The sequence below is a fragment of the Phyllostomus discolor genome, chromosome 6, assembly GCF_004126475.2.
Source record: "Phyllostomus discolor isolate MPI-MPIP mPhyDis1 chromosome 6, mPhyDis1.pri.v3, whole genome shotgun sequence".
Lineage (NCBI taxonomy): Eukaryota > Metazoa > Chordata > Mammalia > Chiroptera > Phyllostomidae > Phyllostomus > Phyllostomus discolor.
In genome coordinates this window covers 147952789-147966043 of record NC_040908.2, presented here as the reverse complement: position 1 = coordinate 147966043, position 13255 = coordinate 147952789, and the positions used below count along the sequence as shown (strand labels likewise).

The 13255-nt window shown below is 47.5% G+C and overlaps 1 protein-coding gene across 1 annotated transcript in view; it reads left to right on the top strand.

Moving 5' to 3' along the window:
* Positions 1 to 708: 708 nt before the first annotated feature.
* The window catches only part of PAMR1 (peptidase domain containing associated with muscle regeneration 1), a 64751-nt gene continuing 52204 nt past the window's right edge, over positions 709 to 13255 (top strand). Inside the window, exon 1 of the mRNA XM_028517297.2 lies at positions 709 to 1081. Coding sequence (XP_028373098.1) covers positions 1009 to 1081 — 73 coding nt within the window. The 5' untranslated portion in view covers positions 709 to 1008. The remainder of the gene's footprint in view (positions 1082 to 13255) is intronic.

Here is a 13255-nt window from a genome sequence, read left to right as displayed (position 1 = left end):
ATCCTATGTGGTTACTTTCAGTCTCTGAATTTGTAACGCCCACCATGCAGGCCTCCCCTGGGCTTGTACCGTTTAGTGTGTGGTTCCTTTTCTACCTAGGAAGGCCCCTAAATGCCTGGGGCTGAGAAGTTGGTTAAAAATGTCAGCAGTTGTCTTGTAAAGCCTCCTCCCTCCTCACTTCAAATGTCAGTTGCAGTCTCTGTGCCTAGACAACCGCACGCACAACCAAGGAAGTGTCGCATGTTCTTTTATCCCTGAGCCCAGTGCCCCACCAGGCATGTGCGCAGCTGCTATTAATGCTGCTGCGCTCACCATGATGGGCATCGTGGGACGATGAATTTTTCCAGCAGCCTATAGATGCACAAGAGGAGGTTTCCAAACTGTGATCGCCTGGAGCAAGTGCTCACGGGAAGGAGAGCTTAGTGGGAGAGAGAGCTTGGGGAGAGAGGTGGAAGGGAGAGAGGGTTGCCTCCCTTTCTCCTCCCATCACCAGCCCAAGACCACTCTTGGTGGGCAGGGCAGCTAGTTCCCCTTCCAGGCTACAGCAGAGATGGGGGTGGGGGTGGGGGCAGAGGGGGTAAATGTTTGTTAGACTCCAGGGCTCACCTGAGCAGCCCCACAGCCCCGCCTACCTCTGCCCCACCCAGGCATCCAAGGGCCGGCCAGCTGCCCCATTCCCCCAACCTGGCCGGGGAGTCCAGCCTGACCTGCGCTGACCTCCACGCCTTGCCTGCAGCTATCCCTTCCAGCCACAGCCCGAGCTTTCCCGCGTGGCCACACCTCCCCAGGCCCCGCAAGGGTTAAGGCGGCAGAGAGGAGAGGTTTTGGGGCTGACGTCGTTGCTCTCGCTGAAGGTGGTTCCCTCAGATGAGGATGGGAGAGCCCAGCCAGCTGAAACCGGAGCTCCCGCTCAGCTGGGGCTTGGGGAGGTCCCTGTAAGAGCCGCCTGCCCGACGACCTCCCTCGGTCCCTCCCCTGCAGTCACTCGGGGCACTGGCCACTGGAACGATGGAGCTGGGCTGGTGGACGCAGTTGGCACTCACTTTCCTGCAGCTCCTACTCGTCTCACCCTTGCCGAGAGGTACTGTGAGTGGGCTTCAGGGCTCCCCAGTAAGGGGGCATCTCCCTGCTGGGGTTGGGTGGGGAGTGGGACAGTAGTTGGTGCGGGGGCTGGGGGGTGGGGGCTTCTTTTAGTCACACTCCTGAGGGCTTGGTGGGTGGTGCTGGGGCTCCTGCCTCTGTCCCTGAGACTGTGACTTGGTTTTGTCATCCCAACTGGTGGCCCTGAAACTGCCTCAGGAAGGGGTACCGGCTGCAGCTTTATATATTTATTTATTTTATAGCATGCTCTAGCTCCTTAAGGCATAACATTACCTCCAGGAATCTCTCCAGTCTGAGTTACCCACTTTGACTTGCAAAAGCTAAGTTTCCCCTGGAAAGAGCCCGCTTAGAGGTGAGTGGGAAGGAGGGAAATGAGCCAGAGAGCAGGTCGTGCGGTAGGGGTGCTCCTGCTGGTGTCTTGCTTGGTGAGAAGTTACTGTCACGTTCCTTCAGAGCAGCTCCCAGCCTGGGAGATTTCCTCACTCAGCACATGCCGTATGTGTATAGTTCCTTCCTGGTAAGAATGAGAAAGAAGAAGAAAAAGCTGAGGTTAAAAGTGCAAGTTATTTCTGGGGATGCACGGTCTGTGTAGAAAGAGCTCTGGCTTCTGTGTTTTTCACATGTGATTTTCCGAGCCACAAACCCATGTCGAGGGAGGCTGAGAGCAGGCATGGAGCTTCTGGGGGCCTCCTGACCCAGCTGAAGGCAGAAGCGAGGGGGGCGCTGGTGGGCAGGGAAAGGGAGACTTCTTAGGAGCGTCTGTCCTTGCTGTGGCTCTCGGGGCGAGGGGTCAGGAGGTAAGGTGAGACCTCATGGGGTCAGTCAGGTTGAAGTGTGCACATAGGACAAAACAGGGTAGCTTCGCATAGGAGCAGGGAGTGTGTGTTTACTGGTTACCTGTCACCTGCGCTAATTACCTGTCACCTGGGCTCTATCGGAAAGGTGGGCGCTCCATTGTTGCAATTAGCTGCCAATTTTCCTGACAGTGAACAAAAAAATCAATTCATGACCAAAACCTCATTTTGGTCCATACTTTCCGCCTACCTATAGCCTGCCAGCGCAGGTGAAATCTTTCTTGGTGATTTGCTCTCAAGCTGGAGAGAGGGTTTCATTTGAATTTTGTCTCATCCGGAACAGCCCCAAGATGATAGTGAAGACAGAAGGGGCCCACGAGGGGGCCTAATCACCCTTTAACCCAGACACTTGCGCAGCGGGTAGGGTGGCGCTGTGCGTGAAGGCCGCTCCCTGCTCCATCTGCGCCGTTTGGAGCCGAACCTCCAGGCGCGGTGTGGCCCCAGGCCAGGGCCAGCAGAGCCCTGTTCCTTCTCAGAGGACCGGTCTCCTCATGGCTACAGCAACACCTCCCTGCTTCTTTCTTTATAATGTGGCAGGTGAGGCATCTCAAACCCATAAAAGTTAAAAAAAAAAAACCAGAACAAAAACAAAGCTCAGCCACTGCCCCCCCCCCCACCTTTTTTCTCCTCCCCCCCAGGATCTGAAAAACCCATTTGTTCCTAACTCAAGCTCTTTTTACCTTCTGCTGTGGAAAAGCATCAGGGAGGGTGTGTGGTTTCTTGGCAGCCGCGCTGCTGACTGAGCCGCAGAGCAACTTCACGTGTCTAGCAAGGACATCTCAGCTGTGGAGCGCTCACATGGAGAGGGAAGGTGAAGGAATGGCGTGGAGAAGGAAAATATTTCTTTAAGTAGTGAATGAGTCCACTCCCTGCTGGACTCTAAACCTGGCCCCGTCAGGAGAAGCTTGGAAGTGTCTCTCCTCTAATTGCTTTTCTAAAATGAGGACTCGGTGAGACGGGAGCGTCCGCGGGGGTGGCTCGGGAGATCGCTGTTGCTCATCGGCATGGGACCCACGTTGGAGGACGAGACGCCGAACATCAGGCCAAGCGATAGCCCAACATAAACAGCATGTGAGGGAGAAACCCAACTCCACTGACTTCACCGAATAGCAGTAGCTCTGCCAGCAGGATCCTGCCCAAGAGGAAAAACTCATTTGAAATATGTGACTCTTGGGAATGAAACCTTAATATGGATAACTTCACAAGTGTTGCTTCCAATAGACATTAGTTTGTGGGGAATGAGTGGAAAGGCAATAGGGGAAGATAATTTGAAGCGCAGATATTCAGTGGGCAAGAGAAGGCGCTGAGAGAGGGGGGATGTGGAGAGAAGGAAGCGGGGAAGGAGTGGCAAGAAAAATTAGATGTTGGTTTCTAATGGGATGTGTTAGCAAATTCCAAGGAGAGAGCTATGAATACTGGGCCTTCTGGGCAGGCGTGGATTTTTGTGGGGACCACGGAGAGGGTGTTTCCCTGATATATACTCTGAAAACTCCTGGCTTCTCCAACAGGAAAATAATTTCATGGTGGGATCATGGAGCTTAGAGCTGGGAGTGACTTTAGAGATCATTTCGTTTGAGTACTTTGTTTTTTTCTCAGAGAATTTTTATGACTTTATTTTCAAATTCAGAAGACAATGGAATTAAGCACCTATAAGGATTTGTGATGGGCCTGGTCTTTGAGCCATGTGCTTCGCATGCAGGGATCCTCAGCCCACCCTCACAAGGCAGTTCTCCCTGTTACTCTCCCTGGTCTCTGCATGAGGGTGAGAGAGGTTCTTGACCTGCTCAAGGATGCACAGGCACAGTGCCTCAAAAAAAATTAAACATTTGATCCAGCCACTTCACTTCTGGGTGTATACACAAGCAGGGACTCAAACAGATATTTGTACACTAGTGTCCACAGCAGCATCGTTCCCAATGGCCGAAAGGTGACAACCTAAATGGTCCATCCATGGACAAACAAGACATGGTATATACACACAATGGAATACATTCATTCTTAAAAACGAGGGACATTCTGACACATGCAGCCACATGGATGAACCTGAAGACATTATGCGGAGTGAAATAAGCCTGACAGAAAAGGACATGTAGTGTATGATTCCATTTCCATGTGGTGCTGACAGTAGTCACATTCATAGACAGTAAGTAGCACAGTGGATGCCATGGCCGGCAGGGGAGGGGAGGAGGCATTATTGTTTAATGGGCACAGAGTTTCACTGTGGGATCATGAAAGGGCTCTGGAGAGGGATGGTGGTGTTGGTTGCACAAGCTACTGCACGGCACACTTAAAAGTGATTAAAACGGCAAATTTTATGTTATTCATATCTTCCCACAATAATAATATAAAAATAATACACAACAGAGCCGGGGGTGAGCCCAGACTGTCTGGAGCTCCAGCTCATCGGGTACCTGGCTGACTTTAGCTCACTCATGAAGGCTCCAGAACACACATGGTGGTGAGAGGAGAGAGTCCTTGGTAGGCCCAGTTTGGGTGGCACCATTGCTCTGTCTTGGCTAGCTGTGGCAAAGACACACTGTAGACCCAAGGGTCTGCTAATGGGCAGCCTTCAGGCCAAAAGGCCTAAAGAAATATTTAGTAGGACGCAGCACTTACAAATGTTTTGAACCTGAATGCTTTGAGGCAGGCTGCGTCCTCTCTATGGCTTGACACCCCAGCGTCTCATCCCACTCCTGTGTTGCCATCTAGTCCCTACTGACAGTTGAGGTTTTGTCCCCTGTTCCTGAGAGGGGTGGGGCAGAAATGAAAAGTGCAAAAGAGAAGGTGGGAGACTAGGTGTTGAATGGGGAGAAACGCAAGTGAGTAAAGCTCTCAAGGACCGAGTAGCTGATGGGACTCTTAAAAGTAGGAACATGAATATATTTTCCATGCATGTGTTATGGAATATGATCTCACCTCTCTCTGTGACCTCCAAGTCTTTGGAAAAATGTTTTACTCTCACGAATGCCCTTGGGTATGGAGCTTTTGTGGAAGCTGAGAATGGGTGTTATGTCTGTGTCTGTAAGTTACCGACAGAGCACCCTTGCGCATGGTCGTCTAGAAGCAGAGGTGACCTAGAGCATTTAAGTCCCTTAGAAATACCCAGAAGTCTTAGGGAGGGCATTGGAATGCCACTGGCATGGACCTCGGGTTTGACTTAAAGTTATTTACATCTGGCTAGACAGGAATGGCAGAGATAATGATGTCTGAGGGACCTAATGACTCGTCTTAAGTCAGAAAATTATTTCCATCTGCCCCACTGGGGGCAGCCAATCTTGGTGCAGAAGAAAACTTGTCTACCTGGCTCCCCGGAGACCAGCCCTTGAAGCTGCACTTGATTTGGGGTATGTGCAAATTGGGAAACGTTCCATTTCAGTGATAAATGAGGGGAGGTCATGCCTGCTCCCCCCACATGTGGGAGGACTTGTCACCCCCACTCTGTGGATATTTGAAAGTCACAAGAGCCCAGATCCCTCTTCTCTTATTGTACTTTCAAGGAGAGGGAAATGCAGTGTTTACAGTTTCTAGTTCCTGAATTCCAGGCCAGAGGACCCAGAGGCCAGCAGGAGCTTTGCAAGCTACTAGGGCAGTGGCAGAAAGTCTATCAGATTCCAAGCCTGGCTTATGTTTAAGGAATTCTGTTTGTCAGTCATCACATGTTCTAAGCCAAAGCATTCAGTTTATAATGGGGAGAAAGAAGCAAAAATGTCGGGAGAACCAAATCTCATACCTGTAAGCAAAACCACTCAAGGGGAGCAGAGAGTTAGCTGGAGATACTCCACTCGCTTCATCAGTGGGACTTACTACTACTCACCACTCAACCCTACTCCTTTCATTTTTCCTTGCTGCAGTCATCAGTAAGACAGGTGCAGAGCCCACGCAGGTTGAGAGCAGAGTAGCAAGGGGTGGGCAGTAGGCTGAGAGTGGAGTAGGCAGGGGTTGCACATCAGATTCTTCACTCTTGGTGATGGAACATTGATGGCAGAAGCCTCTTTGGAGGGCACTCCCATCCTATCACACCTAAGGGACCTGATCGGAAATAATTCATTGAGCTTGTAGTAGATGCTAGGCATTCTCCTTTATGCTTTATATATATTTATTTAATCCTCACAATAAACCTAGGAGGTAAGTAGCAGTGTTATGATCCCTGGTTCTCACGTGAGGAACTTCGGTGTGGAGTGGTTCAGTCATTGCCCAGGTCACATAGCTGAACATCATGTCTTGAACTCAGATACTCTGCCTCCATAATGTGTGCCACAAAACACTATACAACACAGCCTCAAAAGCAGTGGGTCCGACTCAAGTAAATCTACTGACTGTATGTTGCCCAAATCATGAGACTATCATATTAGTAAAGAAATCCAATTATCCCTTGGACATTCCAAGTGCTGAAAGTGGCCTAAGTGAGGTCATATGCTCACTGGAGGCAGAGTGGGTGTGGGAAGGGAGAGAGACACAGAGAGAAGTATCCGCTCATGGAGCCCACAAGGAGCCCCTCCCTAAAGGAAACAGGGGTGGTAAGCAGACCAAAAATCCAACAGGTTTCTGGGATCTCTGCCCAAAGGATCATGCATCTCACTCTGATTAGATGTGGGAGGTGGGGATTTCTTTGTCCCATGGTCAACTTTTAAAATCACAGTCGTGTGTCTGTTTGCTGCGGGTCAGAATTAAGGATGAGACAGGTTTCAAGTCTGGCCCTGACACTTCGTAGCCTTGCTCCATTCTGGGTTTATTCCGTCAAGATCATCAATGTGTAACACTCTCAGGCTATGGAACAGGAGGAGCAGGCCTGGAGTCAGGAAGGGGAAGCATTTTTTTTTCTTCTTCTTCTTCTTTTTTTTTGCATAACACAGTTGATGGATATTGCAGGAGATGGAGATGTGATCCCTTTCCATTAATGCTAAGATGAGTTTCAAACAATTCGTTTCAACCTCTACCAGATCCTGATGTCCCGGGCCTTATGTCAAGTGGTTAAGAGAGGCGCCCCGCTTGGCTGAGCGGAAAATGAAGACACCTATTTCTGTCACTCCTCTGCCTCTGGACTTGGGGAAATGCCCCTATTCTTGCAGTGTGGACATCTTTATCACCGCCCTCTCTGAGGTTCTGGCTGTCTCAGAGGGCTGAGTTAGTGGTTTGGCAGCAAGTATTCGTGCAAGTAGAAGTCTGGTCAGTTGGTTTGGTGCTTGGAAAGCCAGGGCTGCTGCTGCTGCCAGAAGAGAGTGAGGACCACATTCAGGTAACATTAGTTTATGGGGGGAAGCAGCATGTGTCCTCATAAGCTGAATTCATGATCCATTAAAAGAAGATTTCCAGCCAGTGCAGTGGAAAACCACTGCATGGGAGAGGGATGTGGGCCCACTTCACTGCAAATCAAATGAATTGTCTGAGGACTCCGAGGGACTCAAGTGCCAGTGTTTTCAAACCCAGTTCCATGTCCATTTACTTCATAGGATCCCTTTGGCGATGATCAGATAATGCCCCATGTCATGGGAATTCCACTGCAGGATTCAACAGTGATGGTGGAGAACACCTGACACATCTTGGACAAGTCGCCTGAGCTTAGCTTCTAGCTGGTAACCTCTACTCCCGTATCTTCCAACATACCCTTGGCTCACCTGGATGGAAGAGAAGGAAGGGTGTGGCTGGTGTAAAGAATCTTTGTTGCAGGGCTTCTTGGTCTGGCTTTCTGCCTCCCAGTGGGTGGTTGACTGTCTGCTTCTGAATGATGTTCGACCTCCCTCGTGTGCAAGCCTGGCTCCTCTGGCCAACTTATTGGCAGAACAGACCAAATGAGCATCCCAAGCCTTTATGGAAATGAGACACATTCTGTAAACAACAAAAATATTCAGCAATAATAGACCCAGTTAATTCCCTGTACTACAAATAGACACTCCAAAAGGCCACAGCAAAGGGCATTTCTAACATCAGTCTTTGTCATGAACACCCTTACTCTGGAAATCACGCATGCCTCACATCTCCATATTTATATGTTTATTCAGCAAATGCTATCAGACACCTACTAGGTGCTGGGCATGACCCTAGGTGCTAGAGATGCTGTGATGAATAAGACAAAGTCTTTTTCCTTAAGGCACTGGCAATCTGTTGAGAGAGCGTGTGGTCCAGCCTGGTTTTTCTCAAAGTAGGTTTCATAGAATACAGTCTTGGGAGATATTCAGCAAAGACAAACACACAAATGTAGGATGTTATGGTGCAAGAAGTCTGGGGGATCTGGAGATTATGCACAAAGTATATCACAGACTCTGCAAAGCCCTGTAATAAAGAAAGCTGTTATTTGCATTTCACAAAGTTGTCTGGCCACAGAACCTTTTTTCACATAACACCTTATACCATCCAGTGGAATTGGTGCCCCATGGAATATAGTTTGGAAAACTCTGGTCGCTTGCCCATAATGAATAAAACATTGAATAATAGCTCACTATTACAGAGAATGGAGTAAGAAGAGAATTTGAAAAATCTGCAGAACCTTGGCTTCTCTTCAGGCTTCTGCTGAGGGATGGGCAGGAAGTCTGGTGTCCTTGTCATTTAACATTTGCTGAGACGTTGAGCGGACCATGGGGGTCACCCCCAATGTTGCTATGAGAAAAGTTCTCACCAGCATTGGCCTGCAAGGTTCATCAAGAAAATGCATTTCTAGCCCTGGCTGCCATAGCTCAGTGGATTGAGCATGGGCTGCGAACCAAAGTGCCGCAGGTTTGATTCCCAGCCAGGGTACATGCCTGGGTTGCAGGCCATAACCCACAGCAACTGCACATTGATGTTTCTCTCTCTCTCTCTATCTCCCCTCCCTCCCCTCTCTAAAAATAAATAAATAAATAAAATCTTAAAAAAATACTTGAACTACATTTAAAAATGAAATAAAAAAAAGAAAATGCATTTCTTGTATTCAAAATTTAAACTCATCACTTAGAATAAGGTGGTTGGGTTGGGATTGTTGGACAAACTGAGGTGTGAATCTGATCAATGCACACCCCTCTTTATATACCCCGTGGTGATGGGGCAGTTCTGGGGAGTGCTAAGAATGGTGACTTCCCGACTAGCCTGTGTCTTTGGTGACAGTCACCCTGTCTCCTCTTTAAAACTAAGGATACTATTTGAGCATTTTTCTCATCCCTGGGGACACTGAATTAAAGGTCCAATTGATCACCAATTACCCTCTTCCCTCCCTTCTTAACACACACATACACACACACACACACACACACACACACATCCCCAGTCCCTTGTTATTTATCCTTATTTTGCCAGCTCTAGTATGGCCCAGTCACTGTGACCTTGATTTGCACAACTGGGTAGTGGTCTGGGCTGTTTACATTGGAGCCGTATCCCTTGGAGATAGCATGTGAGTTTGAGCTGTTCACCAACTTCTTGTTTATTGTTCCTAGGAACTACTTTATTCCTGCCTTTGTTAAATATTGTTCCTGTTGTCATGCAACACAGCTTCTCCTTGGCCCTAGCCATGCTTGCCTCCTTTCTCTGCCCAGACTTGTTTCAGATTGGATGACTACAGTGGCAATGAGTGAGAACTAAAATTGGCCATTTCTCTAAAAGGTATTCTGCCTTGGTAGACTTAAGTAGCTAACTCCTGAGATTCTCAGCATAGATTCATTCCTCACTTTCCATATTTATGGAAATCACCTTTGATACAGATGTGTTGGTGTAGATGTGTTCAAGTTCAAATATACATGTGCATAAAAGAATAAAACTATAGATGTGGAAATGTATATATTTATGTGTATATGCTTGAATATGTATATACATAGGGTATAGAGTATTATGTTTTAAAATATGGGCCAGGATTTGAGTCCTGGCTCCATCATTTATGGCTGGTTTTCTTGGGCAAATGACTGGACCTCTTAAATCTGGACTTCTACCTTCTAACCTATAGAGTGAGGATAATAGTGTCCTTAGTGTAGGTTTATTGCAGGTGTTAAATAGGTAGTCTATTTAAAATACTTAGTGTAATGCCCTGCTGAAAGGGAGTACTCAGGGCAGTAAAGTCACCTACTCTCCTTTCTACCATTTTCCCCACTCACACAGGTTTCATGAGGAACTGAAAAGGGAAAGTATTGGGTGTTCTGTGTATAGTGGAATAGAAGTTACATGGTCCTCACGAGTTCCACTATTTAGTTCTGTCCATAGTCCTATTCCATTTATCTGTGATTCTGTCAGGAAAAACAAATTTCCTGAAGATTCACATACACTTATCTCTTTGAGGCTTGCTTTGTCTTCCTGGTTTTATCATGTGTCTACCTCCTGACTTGAGGGGAAGTTCTTCCATGTGCTGTGCCTCAGTTTCTCTGTGTTTGAAATGAGGCCCCTAGTAGAATCTTGTGGAGGCTGAAGGGATGGTGTCTTGCAGAGTAGGTGGTTCTGGGTCAATGATGTTGCCTCCTAAACATGAGATGTTGCTCATGATCACCTCTTGTGATTCAAGTGCGGAGCCAGCCAGGAATCCTCAGGCAAAAGGAAGATTCCCTTTTTCTTGTTCTAGCTTGCAGAGCTGGAGGAGGTAACTATAATGAGGGCTAGCCTATGTAGAAGCTGCTGCCAGCTTAGGGCTTAGTGAACCATCAGAGATGCCATTATTAATGCACCACCCTTGCTCAACATCCACACTTTACATCTGCTGTTGTCCAGCTGCCTTTGTTAGAAGGAAAGCCTGGCTTCAGCCCAGCATCAGGTAACCTGGATGTGAAGACAATAACACTAAGTGTGGAAGCTCTTGGCAAAGAGGTAAGTGTAGTTGACTAAGACCCCTGTGCACCCCTGACACACTGACTCAGAAAAAAAGGTGTTGAAAGTGTAGAATATTGGGGAGCAGTCATGATAATTTGTAGAGTTCTTGGGTTGGGGGAAAACCAAATTGGATTTTTAGGATATAGCTAAAGTTTTATTATTTTTAACTTAGCCATTCTCTTAACTTTGGTTGATGTAACATTTGCTGAGTTCTACTGCCAAGTACTTCTAGATGCATTATTAAATTCTCTTTTTAATAGCCAATGCTAATAAAAAATAAGATCTATTGAGCTCATATTACAACATTTGAAATAACCCAGAAGCAGCTGCCCTTCAAGCATTTCCAGTAACACAGTTGTTGAAGATAACGGCAAATGGAGGCTCTTCCATGATGCTACAATTTGGGTTTTGTTCCCTTTGGCTGTGGATGTGTAATTTCTATTTCTAGAAAAGCAGCAGCAGGAGGTGAGGTGTGTCCTATTTAAAGAAGTATTTTGAGAGAGGACATTAGAAAAATGAGACTAGGAAGTCTAAAAGCAAAGGGGAAGACCCAGCAAGCCATGATCAGGACGTGAGCAGACTGCTTGGAAATGAATGCCATGCATGTGTGGGTCTCCAGGGGATACACCATTACTCATCCCCTTCCCTCCACTAGCCATTTGTGTTTCCGCCAAACATGTGATGGTTTTTATTCTGTAGAGAATCATGGTAATGTCTTGACAAATATGCAGTTTTTCTTCCAAAGCCCTTTACGGTCATGGCCTTCTTCAACTGCAGTAACATCAACAACTCCATCAATTTGTGTTCATCCTCTTGGGGTGTGGGGAAGACACTGCACCAAGATGTCTTGCCTACGATGTCCAGCTGCATCAATGAGGGACAGATTCAGGATTAAAGTTTGGGTGGTTTGATTCCCAGGTGTGTCCACTTTGCCAGTAATACATTCTTACTCTGTACAGTCAGAGGTGTGAACTCTAGAATCAAGGTGGTGTGTGGGAAGGAATAAGACTTTGGCCCCAGAAAGAGCTGGATTCTGATCTTTCTTCTTTTACTTGAAAGGTGTGTCACCTGGTGCAATTTATTTACCCTCTCTGTTCCTCAGTTTCTTCATCTTTTCAATGAAGGAAATACTACTTTGAAGGGTGGCTATGAAGCTTCAGTGTGCTGGTATATGCTATTCAGGGGCTCGGATACTCTCCCTGTGGGTGTTGGGACGCAGGAAGTAGAGGAGGGTGAATGAGAGCCACAGCGTGAAGCAGTGTGCTCAATAAAGGATGGGGTGGGAAAGGAGGTGACAAACTGATTTTTGCCTCCCTCCTCCTCCCCAATGTACAAGCGCCTACAAACAAGATCTCTGAGGAATCCATGGAAATGTTCCTCACTCCTCATACCCAAAAGAGCGCTGATAAAGGCCTTGACTCTTCAGCTATCATTATCTCGCTTACGAGAGGAGCTACGAAAAGGGGAAGACTGAGGTCACTGAGATTGGGACTCCAGCCAGGCTGTGACAGAAGGTCGTTGGGAGATAGGATGGCCCTTAAAGGCTCAAGAGGAGATAAAAAATCACCAAGGACCCCAGTAACTATTTCACCACCCAGGCTGCCAATCATTCCTGCTTGGGATTTGCCTGTCTGTCATTGGCCCCACAGAATGGCTGGTCAGGCCCTCAGGTGGTCAGGAATGGCTGGTTAGATATCAGCCGGGAACTTCGGCTTGCACAGAGGAGGTGGGGAAGTGGGTGAGGGTGAGCGAGGAGCCCAAGCTGCCTCGGTGTACATCTCTCTGATTCATATGTCTTTTTTTCCCCTCACACTAGTCTCATTTATAAAATGTAGGGCAGTAAAAATAAATGCAGCAGAAATTTTAATATGGCTAGATGGGAGGGCTATGGGGTTTTGGTGGATGCAAAGGCAGACTCTAACATCCAGGATGAGGGGACCCATGATAAAGGTGCCTTTCTTTGCTACCTGCTGGGGTGGTCTTGGCCTGAATCATTAATCTGACAACTGATGTATCAGTCATGTGTGTGGAACAGGCTGACCTTTGTTTTCAGGAAGAATCCTCTGAGTTTTCCAGACTGACTTTAACAGCCATTATGTCAACATATTGCCTTAAAATTTTATGTTGAAAATGTGGCTCTTGGAGACCAAGCTGAGGGGACACAACTGCTCACCCTGCCATTCTGGGGCACTAAGCCCCTCCTGTTTGGGGGATTAAGTGTTCTCCATGTTTCAGCTACAGATGTGGTTCAGCATTAGAGAGCCTTGTAGCAAACTGTCAGGCTAATGAGGGGCTGCTCTTAGTATTGATGACGTGATGACAGCCAGCTCATTCACTCATTTGTTCGTCACCAGCTGAACCTGTGCCAGTTGGTCAGCACTGTTGTCATTGCCTTGGTGTTCCCATTGCTAAAACAGGACTAAGAGGTTAAAGGTCTTGCATTTTCCAAGGTCAATTCCAGAAGATCCAGGGCTGGAGATATGACTGGACTCTCCACTTTGGATAGGAGATGAGAGGTTGGCTGCTCTAAAGCATGAAAGAAG